Here is a 16,459-nt window from a genome sequence, read left to right as displayed (position 1 = left end):
TGGGGATAACTACACCACTACTGTACAGTAGGACCCCACTCATCCGAACTTCAGAGATCCGAACCTCCCGGTCTACCGGACAGGCTTAAAATACTTTCTTTCTTTTTTTGCCCGCTATCTGGTTACTGGTGGGATTTTCATTACAGTACTAGGCCTACTGTGAATAAAAACAGAACTGTATGTAGACCTACATGTTGCCTGTAGGCTGTAGCCTACTGTCACGTTTCATTTCTTTGTTACTCTAATGTCGAGCGCAAAACGCAAACGAGTGTGCTGCGCGAGAGCTGCATTCCTTGGTAGCCAGAAAGCGCGTCAGCAACATGAAGCAGCATCGAGTCATTTTTCGTTCCCAGTTAATGGACTTCAGGAACACAGACGTGTTGTGGGCATGTAGATTAGCCTACTAGACCTACTGTATTTGTTACATAATAGCCTACAGCCTAGGCCACGTTAGCCTACATCGGTTGTTTTAGAGACTTTCTTTTAGGCTACAATAGCCTAAGACACGACAACTTCTGTCATTTCATTTATTTACTTATTGATTATCATTTGCTTTAATTGTTCTAATGTTGGGTTGTTTTTAGGCTATATCATTTTGTTCTGCGAATACAGTACGATGCAGCGAGGCCTCATTTGAGAATAAAGGACTGTATTTGATCAAAGCACGCACTCAAGTGGAAATTCGTTTATTGTATTATAGGCTACTGTAGGTCTATTATAGGCTAGGCTGTATGAGTTTAGTTGGCTATTTGACTGCAATTTTGATGCATTTTCACAAGTAATTAAGGGTATTTATCGGAATATTATGAGTCTATGAAACAAGTAGCCTACCACTTATTGAATTTGGTGCATTTTAACATAAGTTTCAGTCATCCGGACATTTCAGAGATACGAACGACCTTCGGTCCCGTTGGGTTCGGAAGTAGGGTCCTACTGTATATCTAAGCACAGAAAGGTCTGCACACTCATTCCTATGCTGTAAAGAGATGTGTGTATGTTAGTAAACAGCCCCTTCACCTGTATCTCTCTCTCTCTCTCTCTCTCTCTCTCTCTCTCTCTCTCTCTCTCGCATTATGGGTATTGATTCAAATCCATCAATTAGGGCAATGACTGACTGAACTGTAGCTACTCTTTGGTTTTATAGTGAAAGTCAAATATTGTGAGTTTACTTTGCATCAGAGCAGAGTCGCATGTTTGTCGAGTACGTTTGTATGCACGTAGCACCTAACCACCCCCTAATACAACCAATCCTGATCATTGTAGTTTAAGGTGTGTATGTCTGTGAATACGGTAACATGCTAACATAGTTAGAGCACACATTCAATTTCCTTTCATTCTCACTCCACAAACATACCCACACACATACACATGATGGTTTGACAGGTTACAAAAAGAGGGTTTTAAACTACTGAGTCATTCCCCCCTACCGGCTCAAACTAGATACTCTTCTCTCATGAGGAAAACACACACACGCACGCGCGCGCGCACGCACACACACACACACACACACACACACACACACACACACACACACACACACACACACTCTATTTCTCTCTCTCTCTCTCTCTCTCACACACACACACACACTCACACTCACACACACACACACACACACACACACACACACACACACACACACACACACACACACACACAAATGTACACAATGTAATCCACCCAGGTGAGCCCCTTTAGTTGGGGGCTGAGTTAAAGTGTCACTATCTGTGTGTGTATATATATGGGAGTCAGAAAGAGAAGACCAGTTATAGAGAACCAGCACACACACACTCATTCTCTTAGACTGTACTTCCATTCAACATGAGAGTTGTCAACCTTGTAAGTAAGAATGAGGAATAATGAGCTTGAGATGACTGTCTTTTAATATGTACCGGTATTGTAATGTCTTAATAATGTGGATTGAAGTTACTTTTCTACCTTTACTTCATATTTACTTCAGAAATGCATGCATGCTATCACAAAAATGTAAATGTCCTTTATCTGTCTGTCTGTCTGTCTCTGTGGACGTCTGTCTATCTGTCTCTGTGGACATCTGTCTGTCCGTCTGTTTGTGGACGTCTGTCTGTCTGTCTGTCCGTCCCTCCATCTGTCTGTCTGTGGACATCTGTCTGTCTCTCTGGATGTCTGTCTGTCTGTCTCTCTGGATGTCTGTCTGGATGTCTGTCTGTCTGTCTGTCCGTCCCTCCATCTGTCTGTCTCTCTGGACGTCTGGTCCAATGCAAGGGTCCAGATCCGTCTCTGGTCTACCGGCCAAACCTGGAGCAGAAAGACTGCAAAGACAAGACAGAGTACAGGAACTTTGAGGTGAGACAAAACAGAGGACAGGAACTTTGAGGTGAGACAAAACAGAGGACAGGAACTTTGAGGTGAGACAAGAGACAAGACAGAGGACAGGAACTTTGAGGTGAGACAAGACAGAGGACAGGAACTTTGAGGTGAGACAAGACAGAGGACAGGAACTTTGAGGTGAGACAAGACAGAGGACAGGAACTTTGAGGTGAGACAAGACAGAGGACAGGAACTTTGAGGTGAGACAAGACAGAGGACAGGAACTTTGAGGTGAGACAAGACAGAGGACAGGAACTTTGAGGTGAGACAAGAGACAAGACAGAGGACAGGAACTTTGAGGTGAGACAAGAGACAAGACAGAGGACAGGAACTTTGAGGTGAGACAAGAGACAAGACAGAGGACAGGAACTTTGAGGTGAGACATGACAGAGGACAGGAACTTTGAGGTGAGACAAGACAGAGGACAGGAACTTTGAGGTGAGACAAGACAGAGGACAGGAACTTTGAGGTGAGACAAGAGACAAGACAGAGGACAGGAACTTTGAGGTGAGACAAGAGACAAGACAGAGGACAGGAACTTTGAGATGAGACAAAACAGAGGACAGGAACTTTGAGGTGAGACAAGACAGAGGACAGGAACTTTGAGGTGAGACAAGAGACAAGACAGAGGACAGGAGCTTTGAGGTGAGACAAGGGACAAGACAGAGGACAGGAACTTTGAGGTGAGACAAGAGACAAGACAGAGGACAGGAACTTTGAGGTGAGACAAGACAGAGGACAGGAACTTTGAGGTGAGCATCTCGACTGTCTTGTTCTAGAGCGTTGTGCGATGGTTCTAGTCTAGTTGCGATGGTTACTGGCGCGTGTGTGTGTGTGTGTGTGTGTGTGTGACAGAGCGGGAATCTGTTCGACCGTGTGTTCAACACTTACAAGCTGATGCATACCAACCAGACCCTGGACTTTGTTAACCAGAAGGTCAGTGTTCCCAGAAAGCAGAATCACTCTGGCCCAACTCTTTCTACGCAGAGTGGAAACTCAGTCATGTAATAAGTGATGTTTTACTCACGCAACAAAAATTGACAAGTTTAGTGTATTGACGTGCAGGATAGTTGAATATTGTACCTGTTGTGCACCATCATCTCCTTCCCTCTCTCCCTCCCTCTACCCGCTCCTGCAGCACTCTGATTGGTCCGGCTGTTGCCATGCCCAGATGCAGATGATGGAGGCTGTCATGTCTCTGGACCAGCTGGTGGATGAGTCTGACCCTGACGTGGACTTCCCCAACTCCTTCCATGCCTTCCAGACCGCTGAGGGCATACGCAGAGAACACCCAGACAACGGTGCCATGCACACATATATACACACACACACACACACATTCAGACACACTCGACTCACAAATGTCAACTTCCCCACCTTTCTAGACTGGTTCCAGTTGGTGGGACTCATCCATGACATCGGGAAGATCATGGCTCTGTGGGGGGAACCCCAGGCGAGTGAGGGGACAGACACTGAGATGCTAAGCTAATGCTAGGCTAAGATAATGGCTGTGTTCAATTGGATTGTGAGGCTAGGCTAGGCTAACTGTGCTGTATTGCAGTGGGCAGTGGTTGGGGACACCTTCCCAGTGGGCTGCAGGTTCCAGAGCTCCATCGTGTTCCGAGACAACACGTTCCTGGACAACCCAGATAACAAGAACCCTGCCTACAAGTACCGTACAGTACCATAACACTTCTATCAAAAACCCCCGTATGCCGTTGCATTGATTGGGTCACATCCACCATCCCCTTACATGAGACTCTCCTCCATGTCCTTCTCCACTCTCCAGTACCGACTGTGGGATCTACAAGCCCAACTCTGGACTGGACAATGTGCTCATGTCCTGGGGCCATGACGGTGAGCTGCTGCTCCATCAGTATACATGGTCACCTCGCTCGAACAGCAACATGGTACTCACTCACCCTCTCAACCCCTCATTCTGTTCCAGAGTATCTCTACAGGGTCATGAAGTTCAACAAGTGCACGATCCCAGAGGAGGTGAGTGAGTGATAAGTGAGGGAAATTAGTCATCTAATAGCCCCTTCACCCATTCATCTCTCTCTCTCTGTCTTCCTCTCTATCTCTCTGTCTCTCTCTCTATGTCTCTCTCTCTCTGCAGGGTCTGAATATGATCCGCTTCCACTCCTTCTACCCCTGGCACTCACATGGAGACTACATGCACCTGTGCAACGACAAAGACCTGCGCATGCTGCCCTGGGTCCGAGAGTTCAAGTATGTCACACACACACACGCACACACACACACCTCCAACAGAGGTTGACACAAGCTCTTATACAACCTGCTAATCTGCTCTGTCTTGTACAGCAAGTTTGACCTCTACACCAAGACCACTGCCCTGCCTGATGTGGAGAGCCTTAAACCCTACTACCAAACCCTCATCGACAAGTACTGTCCTGGGGTTCTGAAGTGGTGACACACACACAGAGCACCTTCCCTATAAGAGACTCTGTCTAACTTAACTAGAGGGACTAACTGGTAACAATGCATTGTCTTGTTTTGGTTGTGATTGGAATATTTAATGTCAGTGTAATATGAAGAAAAAAAAAATAATATATATATATGTTCACAAAAAAAAACAACGCATTCAGTCTTCTGTATGTTTCTGAGTGCTACTTAGTGACACGCAGGGTTAGGTGTCATGATATAAGTTTTCCTGGACTGTTCTCACACAATGCTGTCAAGAGCTGACTGCTTTAGGGTAATTCCCGACTTCTATACAATGCAGATGTCCTCCTGTTTAATGATTACCATGTTAATGTGTCAATTACTCCTTTATTACGAATTATACAAAATAAAAAAAGATGTACATACTGTACATACATTTTTGTGAAGAGCTGATTAAGGTACAAAAACACTTGCGGAAAAGGGAAGAGTTGGTTTAGGTACAGTACATGCAGTATCATGGCGGCAAAGCAACAGACCAACACATGTAAACAATATACACAGGACTCGCATGCATACACACACACACACATACATACTAACCTGCAACCGTATAAAAACATTCAAGAGCATCACACAAGTTGTTTTCCCATGATTGTCAACAAAGTATTGAATATGCATAATCCCATTTTCTAGCACCTTTCTTTTCTATGGTTTCTCGGAAAGCACGATGAGCCAAGATTAACATGATGAACTACGAACAACATACAATAATCAACACCATACATGATACTGTATATCAACCGCCAATGTCTTCAGTCACAGTCCGGAGACATTCCATAACATGTCAAAGGTCAACACTGACCAACTGTGACGAGGCCTATTTAGTAGATGGCTACTGTAGTTAGATTACTGTAGAATATGCAAGGGAAGCAAACTGTATAATGAAGTGAAACGCAAAACAAAAACCAGATGCGTTTCATACTATTCTCTGAGTCAAGAGTTCCTGTTGAGAAACCCTGATTTGATTGATTGTTAATAGAAACTAAGGCAGGCAGGTAGTTGTGACGGGCAGCTTCAAACCTACAGCAGTGTTCTCTCCATTTCTTCTTTCACTTTCTCTTCCTAAGAGTGTCCTCATCTTCCCTCTCCTCTTCCTCCTCCCTCTCATCATCGTCTCCCTCTTCTCTCTCTCTTCTGTTCTCATCTTCTGTTATCGTCTGCTCCTCTGTCAGGCTGTCCTCTCCTAGTTCACCCTCCTCTCCCTCCATTATGTCCTCATCTTCATCTTCTTCTTTCCTCTCCCCATCCTCATCTTCCCTCACGTCTTTCTCTAGCTCTTGCTTCGGCGAGGTGTCCTTGTGGTCAGAGTTGGTTGTGGAGGGTTTAGGTTGCGGTGCAGTCGCAGAGCTGTGCCGCAGTACCCGGAGCAGGCAGAGGGTGGCGCTGCAGACAAACAGGCTCCAGAGCAGCAGAGGGGCCGACACCCCCCTCACCTGGGCGCGCACCCACCTCACGGCCTGGGGCAGAGGGGCGTCAGACACACGACGGGGTGGGGACTTGTCCTGCAAACACACCGTCAAAACACACCTCAGATGACACACCCCTTCAGGTCAGCCAGAACACCACACACTCGGGTTAATGGCGCCAGAGAGTTTGACGGTGATGATGCTATTAGTCGTTCACCTTGAGTCCGTGCTGGTTAAGCATGCCGTCCAGGAAGGAGTTGCCCAGGTGCACTGTGGGATAGAACTCTTCCACATACACCCGCCTCCACCATCGGTCAGGGTACGAGCTACAAGCCAGAGAGAGGTTACACACACAACTTTCTGGTAAAAAGAGACTGTGTGTGTGTGTGTGTGTGTGTGCGTACTGACCCATCAGCCTTTGGCTCGGTGAACCAGTATTTGTAGCGGTGGGCTCGTAGGTAGGCAGGGGGCTGCTGGAGAAAGGGGTACTGAGCCACGTCCGACTGGATCAGCTCAATCACTGAACACAACGGAAAGACAGACACAGGTGTTAATATTAATATTACAGAAAAATTCTGGAGTTCATTCAAAACTAGGGCTGTCAACGTTAATACTTTAATGCTAGCAAGTAATCTGGACATTTTAACGCGTATAGAAAACCTACGCTCCGAGTTCTTGAAGTTTTAACCCTGTAATCATACACTCCCTGGAAATATGGTACCAATTCAGACGACATTTTCACTTTTCCAAAGCAGTTTTTTTTCTCCCACTGGTGAATTTATTTCCCCCTTCTCAGATTGACACAGCGTTTCAGTTTTAGCACAGAAATGACCTGATTTTTAGAGACAACCTTTTTCCTAAAGACACATTTCTATCATTTGAAACTACAGTATACAAGCAGAACACAATATACAGAGGGATGACTTTTCAGATTAATTTGTGAAGAAGCTCTACTCTCGGGCTCCTGTAAAGGACATGGATGTCAGGCGGGAATTCGACCCCTATGGCAAAAAGAGAATATACAAAATGTATGCAACAATACAGGGTATTATTAACCCCTTATTGTGGGACTCCTCTAAATTACTGTAGCATGGGAACAAGATTTAAACATCTCAATCCCAGATGAGATTTGCCCAGGTAGTCTAAGGCACATTCAAACCACATCTTCTGTCTCAAACATGGTCTTATCCAATTTCAAGTGGTCCGTCGATTACATTATTCAAATAAAAAACTGAAATATAGCCTGGAATCAGTCCTGAGTGTCCAAGATGCTGTCACAGCCCAGCTACACTGGGACACATTTTTTTGGGCATGTAATTTGTTGAATGGGTTCTGGGCGAGGATGTTTGAAGCATTCTCTCACATACTGTCCAGTGTCCAGTAAGTGGAGGGACAGTCGATCCCAATCCTACTGCGGTCTTTAGAGTAGCCATGTTTCCATCCACACGTTTTATGCGAATTAAGTTATATCGAATTAAAAATGCCTTATGGAAACAGTAAAATTCGATTAAAAATCATGAAAATCGACAAAAAGTTTGTACTGTCGATCTCATCGGATTTTCTCGTTCGATAAAAGTCTTTTCTTATAAATGCTTTATCCGATTTAAAGCTCTAGATGGAAACGCACGTTCACCGGCTTTATTCGCATTCATATTTTTAGCGATCCTCACACAATTCGATTGACAAGTGGATGGAAACATGGCTAGTGTCTCATACTGAGGGAGAGTGTTCTTCTTTCTAGGCTAACGCGGTTAGCATCCTTACTAGCCAGGAGACTGATTCTCCTAAAATGGTAAATGGTAAATGGACTACACTTATATAGCGCTTTTCCACCTTAGCGGCACTCAAAGCGCTTTACAATGGCCTCTCATTCACCCATCCACACACACATTCACACACCAATGGCGGTAGCTGCCATGCAAGGTGCTAACCTGCTCATTGGGAGCAATTTGGGGTTAGGTGTCTTGCTCAAGGACACTGACATGTGGACAGTTGGAGCTGGGATGTGCAGTCCATTTACCATTCACATACCTTTCAGTAATTCTGCCAGGCAAACACTCTCTGAGATAACACCATGACTGAGGAGATATCCCCCGCTGTGCTGACCAACACCATGACTGAGGAGATATCCCCCGCTGTGCTGACCAACACCATGACTGAGGAGATATCCCCCGCTGTGCTGACCAACACCATGACTGAGGAGATATCCCCCGCTGTGCTGACCGGCACATTTCATTTGAAAAAGCTTCCAGATGGAAGTTTAGATAAAACCGAAGTTGTGTGCACATATTGCAGTGAATGTAGGTTACTGTCTTTCCACCGAAGCAAGTTGAGTAAAAACCAGGCCAGGTCCAGCCTGGCTTATACTGTAGCTAATGTGCGTACATATACAGCCGTTCTTTTGATAACCACTTTAGCCACTTTGTCATGTATTTGTCAACATCACACATTTGCCGAATTGTTTTATCTCCCCACAAAATATAAGCAAACTAGTATTTTAAACTGACTATTATTGGGATGAACTCGATGACATCGTTTTAATCAGCACTACCAAAAACGCATGTGTTTGTACGGGAGCATGTGCGTGTGTTTGTACGCGAGCGTGTGTGTGTGTTTGTACGGGAGTGTGTGTGTGTGTGTGTGTGTGTACCGTCTCTCTTGCCCTGTAGCAGTCGGTATATCAGGCTGGTGAACCAGGGGGCCTGTGTGTGTGTGTGTGTGTGTGTGTGTGTGTGTGTACCGTCTCTCTTGCCCTGTAGCAGTCGGTATATCAGGCTGGTGAACCAGGGGGCCTGTGTGTGTGTGTGTGTGTGTGTGTGTGTGTGTACCGTCTCTCTTGCCCTGTAGCAGTCGGTATATCAGGCTGGTGAACCAGGGGGCCTGTGTGTGTGTGTGTGTGTGTACCGTCTCTCTTGCCCTGCAGCAGTCGGTATATCAGGCTGGTGAACCAGGGGGCCTGTGTGTGTGTGTGTGTGTGTGTGTGTGTGTGTGTACCGTCTCTCTTGCCCTGTAGCAGTCGGTATATCAGGCTGGTGAACCAGGGGGCCTGTGTGTGTGTGTGTGTGTGTGTGTGTGTACCATCTCTCTTGCCCTGTAGCAGTCGGTACATCAGGCTGGTGAACCAGGGGGCCTGTGTGTGTGTGTGTGTGTGTGTGTGTGTGTGTGTGTACCGTCTCTCTTGCCCTGTAGCAGTCGGTATATCAGGCTGGTGAACCAGGGGGCCTGTGTGTGTGTGTGTATGTGTGTGTGTGTGTGTGTGTACCGTCTCTCTTGCCCTGTAGCAGTCGGTATATCAGGCTGGTGAACCAGGGGGCCTGTGTGTGGGAACCCAGAGCAGCGAACCACATCTGCCAGTCCAGCCGGGGCTGATGGGGCGCCACCACTTGGGGGGGCGCACTCAGGTTCCCTGGTTTATACATGAACTCTATCTCCTGGGAATGAAGGAGGGGGGGTAATGGAAATATCAAGTTTCAAGTTTATTGTCATATACTCAATAATATACTCAATGAAAATCTTTGGCTCAGAGCCGACTCAACTTTGCATGATAAAAATAAGACAAAAGGTCAAAGAATATAATAGAATATAATAAAATAGAGTAAAAAAAAGAGAAACAGGTAAGCAGTGCAACATCAATGTAGATAAATGATTTAAGTGGCAGAAGTGACCATTTAAGGTGCTGTGCACGTGTGCACGTGCATGCACTCACACACACGCACACGCGCACGCACACGTGCACAGCACCTTAAATGGTAAATATAACAGCAGTACAGTATGAGGTGTAACTAATTTACTATGTACCAATCCACAGATCAAGATCTTATAAATTGTCAACCAATTTGAATCAAATCCTCCTCCTCCTCCTCCTCTCCAAGTGTCTCACCGTCCACGTGACCCGGTCCATGCTCCCCTCGATGACCACCTCCGGCCTCCCGCCCACGCCGGTCATCCTCCTGAACAGACCGTAGGAGTTGACCAGCTGGTAGCGGTCCACCGCCTCGTACACCCGCCGCACCCCCGGCCACAGACTGGCATGGGAGTCGTACTCCACATAGGTGAACGGGACCTGGAGCAGCGCACGCACGCATATACACACACACACACACACACGCGCACGCACGCACACACACAGTTACTCTCATAACTCTGTAAGCACCCCATCAGTCCAAAATCCCGCACCTGATACTTGAGCCTACTTGATACTAAAGCCCTCTACATCCTCCCAAAACGTTACCGTCTTTGATCTCAGGACTTACTTACTTCTTCTTACTAACTATCCCTAGAGTCAGCCTGGAGACAGCCGGCCAGCAGTGTACTCACCAGGCCAGCAGAGTACTCACCAGGCCAGCAGTGTACTCACCAGGCCAGCAGTGTACTCACCAGGCCAGCAGTGTACTCACCAGGCCAGCAGTGTACTCACCAGACTAATGGTGAAAATGGAGGCGGCGGCACCAGCGAACACCGTCCATTGAAGAGTCCCCCAGAACCTCTTTAGAAAGCCCTGGACACACGCACACCTGAGAGACACACACACACACACACACACACACACGTAAATACACACACATCTGACCGGTAGCAGGCAGGCAGGTATGCACACGCACACCATCGAGGACACTGTACCTGAACATGGCAGTGACCATCTCCCAGGTGAGAGAGAGGACTCGTACTGTACCTGAACATGGCAGTGACCATCTCCCAGGTGAGAGAGAGAACTCGTACTGTACCTGAACATGGCAGTGACCATCTCCCAGGTGAGAGAGAGGACTCATACTGTACCTGAACATGGCAGTGACCATCTCCCAGGTGAGAGAGAGGACTCGTACTGTACCTGAACATGGCAGTGACCATCTCCCAGGTGAGAGAGAGGACTCCCAGCCACACACTGGGAATGATGACGGCCTTCAGGAACTGGTTAAAGTGGTGGTAGGTGAATGCTGCAAGGAAAAAAAAGCACAGAATACTTGACAGACAGACACACAGACACACACACACACACACACACACACACACACACACACACACACACACACACACACACACACACACACACACACACACACACACACACACACACACACACACACACACACACACACACACACACACACACACACACACACACACACACACACACACACACACACACACACACACCTGTCCTAGAGGAGACCCTTCCTTTGCTCCAGTCCAGTTGCAGGTCAAAGCCTATGACTGCTCCATAAACCACCAGAGACCAGACCGCCAGCTCCAACAGGACACGCCCCCACGACCACACCTTGGAACCTGATTGGAGCAAGGACAGGGGCAGGAGTATCACTTCTGCTCCAAAGATCAGACCAATATCCGTCCAATATCAGTGTGTGAGCGTGTGTGAATGTGTGCGTGACCATACCGTCGTTGTTTGATTCCTGTGGCCTGCGTAGCCAGAAGTGTACATGCTGATCGTCCAGCAGGGACAGACAGAGAGCCAGCGTCAGCAGGTTGAAGAAGTTGTAGTTCCCAGATAAGATGATCAGCACCTGCAGTAACACCTACACGCCACACGAGGGAAGCAGAGCTGCACTGACAAATCAACAGCAACTGATGCAGAATCCCAAACCCCTTGGTAGTGTTTCACAAGCATAATTCTGAAACAACCACACATTCTGGACCTAAGAGGGGCTGTGTGACTCCTTGGTCGATACGCTAATACATTTACAGTCATTACATGTATCAGGATCAAGTTAGTGGCCAAGAGAAACACATTTCCTGGGCTACCCGAGGCCCACATGCTGGGAAGACAAACCTGTGTGTAGAAGGCCCCAAGTCGGAGTCTGCGGACGGGGCAGAGGAAGAGGAAGGGCACTAATATCTCAATGACGAAGGTGGCGACCACGCTGAGTTTGTGCCACCACACGGGGAACTGGTGGGCGTACCAGGCCAGGGGTGTGGGGAGACACTGGGTCTCATAGTGGTACGTCAGGGCTAAACACACACGCACGCGCGCACACGCACAAACACACACACACACGCACACACACACACAGGGATACACTCAGGGTCACAGTGCCAAGTCAGGGCAAACAAACACGGTCTCGCTCTCTCTCTCACGCACGCGCGCACGCACGCACGCACGCACAAACAAACACACACACACACCAGGGTTCAAAACTGCCACCAAATTGGTCGGATTTGCGACCTTTTTTTGTGTAGTGCATATAAAATTTGAACGGGTCGCACTGGTGAGCAACAACAAAAAGTCTCTCTCGCCCTCAAGAGCCGTATTTACACTGATCATCTGTGCAGATAGCTGATTCACAGATTCACTGACATTTACAGCATCTGATCACGTTTGTTACGTGGGGGACGTTGTGAAGATCAAAGAATCTGCGCGAGACGCTCGCAGGCTATTTTGCACACTTGATCGCAACCAAAGGGATCGTGACCTCGACCACAGTCCCACACAGCCTAATCCATGCTAGCGTAAGCTCGCAAAGTCGAAGGCAAATGAAACGCGGAATCGACTCATATTTTGCCAGGAAAAAATGTGCCGTGTCAATCACAAACCTGTGAGCGATCATGAAAAACATGTTGAAACAGAACTGTGGGGTGAGGAGAAGGACGCCGACGGGAGACGAGCAGGCCGACCACCACAGCTGCCGGGGAAGAAGAGAACATACGCGTTCCAATCACAGTGGTTAGACACGTGGGTAACGGGACACATTATTGCCGCGCGCCGTTAAAAAATTGGTGCGACCAAATTATGACTGATGCCACTAACTGAAAAGGTTGGTAGCGCCAGTGCCACCAGTGGAAAATGTTAGTTTTGAACCCTACACACACACACACACACACACACACACACACACGCACGCACACACGCACACACACACGCACACACACACCTGTGAGGCCCCACCAGGTGGGGCAGCGAGAGGTGAGTTTGACCACCCCGGAAGCAAACATCAGTCTGAAGAGGAGCCAGCGGACCAGCCAGAAGGTCACAGTGTCGTGCTCCCTGACCCCTCGCGACCCCCGCACCATCGTCATGGGGGCTACGAGGACACACAGGAACCCCGTCTCCAGGAGCAGGCTGTCCCTAGAACCAGACAGAGACGGGACAGAGATGAACAAGAGACAGAACGAGCCAGGGTAGAAAAGCAAGGCAGTGATTGTTGTTGTTGTGGTGGTGTTGTTTACGGTCTGTTGCCATGGTGCTCAAATGGTGGACAAATATAGCAGCTGACTGCTCTCTCAGACGGCAATACGATCAGGGCCATATACACGCCAGATCTGCCACTTGTGGCTTAGTTCCGGCCCATATATGGCCCAGATCCGCTTGCTATCTGGGCTGTTTACTCCACATGATACCAGTCTGTTAATTAATACACGCACAGAATACTCACCACTGGAAGTAGAGGAAGACCTGGCCCACCTGTGTGAGAGCGAGGGAAGGAGAGAGAGAGAGAGAGAGAGAGGGGGAAGGAGAGAGAGAGCATGAGAGATGGAGGGAGAGAGACTGAGAAAGAGAGAGAGGGAAGAGGGGGGGGGTAGGGCTGCACGATTGTGACAAAAGATAATAATTGCAATTATTTGCTTCAAAATGCTAAATGCGATTAATAATTGCGAATAATATTTAATATATAATATTAATATATAATAACCAAAATGCTCCCAAATCACGGACGTTGATCCCTTTCTTGCTACCAACTCACTGACCTCGTTTTCGCTCATTTTCTCACTACTCACGGCTGCAGGTACTCTTGTGACACTAGTCTTGACCTACTGCTATCTGTCCTCTCAGTGAAATTTCTGCGCACAGCGCACTCAGCGGGAACGCATGTGATTGGTCAGACAGCATAAGCACCTGTGATTCGTCCGTGTAGTCCTAGCACACTCAATTCAAAGCAAAATTATTAATCACATTAATTGCGTCCTTTGGCGATTAGTTAATCGTGGAGGTCATAATCGCGATTTCGATTAATTCACGATTAATTGTGCAGCCCTAGGGGGGGGGGGGGGCATCACAAATGTCATACAGACCAAACTCCAAACAGGTGGACTAAGTCCTGTGACTCACCTGATGCAGAGAGAGGTACAGCACCCACAGACAGAGGAAGACCAGGCTGTCTCTCAGTCTCTCCAGCACTGTGGCAGCCAGGCTCAACACTGCCCCCACCAGGCACAGTAGCTCCATAGCGGTGTGTGTGTCCAGGCCCAGCTTGGGCCCCAGCCACAGCAGCGTGGGAGAGGAGAGGAGCTGGTCCCAGAGAGGCTTCCCAGTGTAGCGCAGCTGCCATCGGGCAGGCAATAGACCCTCATTACCATAGAGACCTGTCAACAACACAAACCAATACACACCTTCACCATGCACACCTAAACACATCTGATACAATATGTACATGTAGGCCTGGCTGTATGGAGTGATAATCAGGCCCTGCTCATCTCCCGTCTGGACTACTGCAACTCCCTCCTTGCTGGGGCCCCGGCGTCAGCCATTAAACCCCTGGAACTTGTCCAGAAAGCTGCTGCTCGCCTGGTGTTCAAACAACACAAGTTCTCCCACACAACTTCCCTCCTCCGTTCCTTACACTGGCTCCCTGTAGCGGCTTGCATCCAGTTTAAAACGCTGGTGCTAGCCTACAGGGTAATGAAAGGAACAGCCCCCTCCTACCTCCAGGCCATGGTCAAACCCTACACCCCCTCCCAACCACTATGCTCTGCTACCTCGGGGCGACTGGTTGCCCCGTCACTCCAAGGCCCCTGGGGTCGATGGACGCGGTCACGGCTCTTCTCTGTCCTGGCCCCGCAGTGGTGGAATGAACTGCCCACTGACGTCAAGACAGCAGAGTCGCTGCCCATTTTCATCACAGGCTCAAAACACATCTCTTCAAGAAGTACTACAACAATCCTCCCTCCTAAGCACTTATTGCATTTTATTGTATTGTACTGTACTGTATTTTAGATTGCTATTCTTGCACTTTGCCTTCAGCACTAGATTATACTCTTAGTCACTTGCTTTAGAGAGGAGATGCACTTGTGAGTTCTGGCAAGTAGTAGTACATTGGCTTTTCCTACGTTAAATGCGTAAAAGCGTCTGCTAAATGACTGTAATGTAATCTAATGGTTGTGTGGAATGGGAACTGTCTATAGCTGGAGTCTATTGCAGTTAGAGAGACATGGCTATTGTTACCTTCAGTTGGAATAACTTTACCATTAGCAAAAGAACTTCCCCATGAGATATAATATCATGATGCTATAGGCTATATTTTTTGTCCAGAAGGGCTATTTCCCCTTACACTGCGAGGTTGATGAAGATAGAGTGTAATTTAATCAAAGTCATCTCAGATAATATACTGGTATGCGGTATGTTAGGATAAATGTCAGGATGCCTAGGGGAGAGGACTAGTTCATGCATGTTCATGTATGAATACGCATACAATCACTAAGCACACAGAGATCACTGTGCATACAATGAGTATACTCGAGCTACAAAAGAGAAGCTTTTAAACAAATAACACGAACTTCTTAAGTAGCAGAGTTATTGTAGAATTATCCTGCAGCTGTAGAAAGGTGTGAAATGGCTCATTTATAACAGATACGAAGAGACATCACAAATGACAACTAACTTACATAAGAGAGAGAAAGTATATTTCGATTGTCTTTAACTCAATCTTGGCACACACCTAACGCTTGGCGAGGGTTATGTCAGTAGAAAGTTCCAGGCTAGATCGAGGTGCAGGCTAGGCTAGTTCTGCTAGCATCGAAGCAAATACAGAAAGCATTATAGCCGACTAGCTAAGCTAGCTAGCTCCCGGCTAAAGGCGACCAGGCTGTCCATCTCACCTGGGATCTGCAGGTAAAGGGACACAAAAGCAAACATGTAGATGACAGCCATGCACCAGAGGAACATGCGCCTCGGGAGGATGACCTCGCCCATGTCTGTCTGCGCTGTGGACTCAACCAAGCTGAACACCCTCTTCTATCCAACCCGTGTACGTGACAGCAGGACGGGAAGTACGGAGCGGGACCTCACATAACCGGGACGCACGCATGCAAACGGACGTAACGCTGCAGCTGGATGAAAAAATGTCCCAGATCTGGAGGCGCGTTATAGCAGAAGGGGCGTGGTCTGTCAGCAGCAGGGGGCGTGGTCTGCGAGTTGACATTAGGCGCGGGGGCGTGCATGCGCGTGCGCGTCACATCTGGATCCATCACTTCTACCAAGTTTCTATCCTACTTCCACCCCAAAACACATT

At 47.8% G+C, this 16,459-nt stretch overlaps 2 protein-coding genes across 5 annotated transcripts; one reads left to right on the top strand and one right to left on the bottom strand.

Moving 5' to 3' along the window:
- The first annotated feature begins 1,702 nt into the window (after positions 1-1,702).
- On the top strand, positions 1,703-5,022 carry miox (myo-inositol oxygenase). 4 transcript variants are annotated; one of them, XM_084452562.1, is made up of 10 exons: positions 1,703-1,839; positions 2,245-2,325; positions 3,205-3,285; positions 3,488-3,650; positions 3,735-3,802; positions 3,911-4,020; positions 4,139-4,206; positions 4,298-4,347; positions 4,469-4,581; positions 4,675-5,022. In XM_084452562.1, the coding sequence occupies exons 1-10, from the start codon at positions 1,822-1,824 to the stop codon at positions 4,781-4,783; spliced, it is 861 nt and encodes a 286-aa protein (XP_084308688.1). In that variant the 5' UTR covers positions 1,703-1,821; the 3' UTR covers positions 4,784-5,022. The 4 variants fall into 4 exon arrangements, with proteins under 4 accessions (XP_084308688.1, XP_084308686.1, XP_084308687.1 ...); XM_084452560.1 differs by having other exon boundaries at positions 3,488-3,802; XM_084452561.1 differs by lacking the exon at positions 3,205-3,285 and having other exon boundaries at positions 3,488-3,802.
- Positions 4,787-16,212, bottom strand: lmf2a (lipase maturation factor 2a). The gene is made up of 14 exons (XM_084452559.1): positions 16,047-16,212; positions 14,281-14,534; positions 13,607-13,635; positions 13,106-13,299; positions 12,007-12,185; positions 11,614-11,752; positions 11,376-11,504; positions 11,050-11,155; positions 10,639-10,735; positions 10,102-10,284; positions 9,484-9,652; positions 6,630-6,741; positions 6,439-6,547; positions 4,787-6,317 (listed from the first exon to the last, which is right to left on the bottom strand). Exons 1-14 carry the CDS (start codon positions 16,138-16,140, stop codon positions 5,865-5,867), a joined length of 2,247 nt encoding a protein of 748 aa, XP_084308685.1. The 5' UTR covers positions 16,141-16,212; the 3' UTR covers positions 4,787-5,864.
- Between the last annotated feature and the right edge of the window lie 247 nt (positions 16,213-16,459).

Source organism: Borostomias antarcticus, assembly GCF_949987555.1.
Source record: "Borostomias antarcticus genome assembly, chromosome: 18".
In the NCBI taxonomy this organism is placed as follows: Eukaryota; Metazoa; Chordata; class Actinopteri; order Stomiiformes; family Stomiidae; genus Borostomias; species Borostomias antarcticus.
This window is presented reverse-complemented; position numbering and strand designations above follow the sequence as displayed.

Bases quoted from the DNA above. Each gene is read 5' to 3' on its own strand.
- miox (XM_084452560.1), top strand. The intron at 3,803-3,910 runs GCGAGTGAGGGG...GCTGTATTGCAG, and splicing joins CTCTGTGGGGGGAACCCCAG to TGGGCAGTGGTTGGGGACAC. The intron at 4,021-4,138 runs GTACCGTACAGT...TCCACTCTCCAG, and splicing joins AACAAGAACCCTGCCTACAA to TACCGACTGTGGGATCTACA.
- lmf2a (XM_084452559.1), bottom strand. From the start codon at position 16,140: ATGGGCGAGGTCATCCTCCCGAGGCGCATGTTCCTCTGGTGCATGGCT. The intron at 11,753-12,006 runs GTTTGTCTTCCC...TGTGGCGTGTAG, and splicing joins TTGGGGCCTTCTACACACAG to GTGTTACTGCAGGTGCTGAT. The intron at 6,548-6,629 runs GTCAGTACGCAC...TCTGGCTTGTAG, and splicing joins ACCGAGCCAAAGGCTGATGG to CTCGTACCCTGACCGATGGT.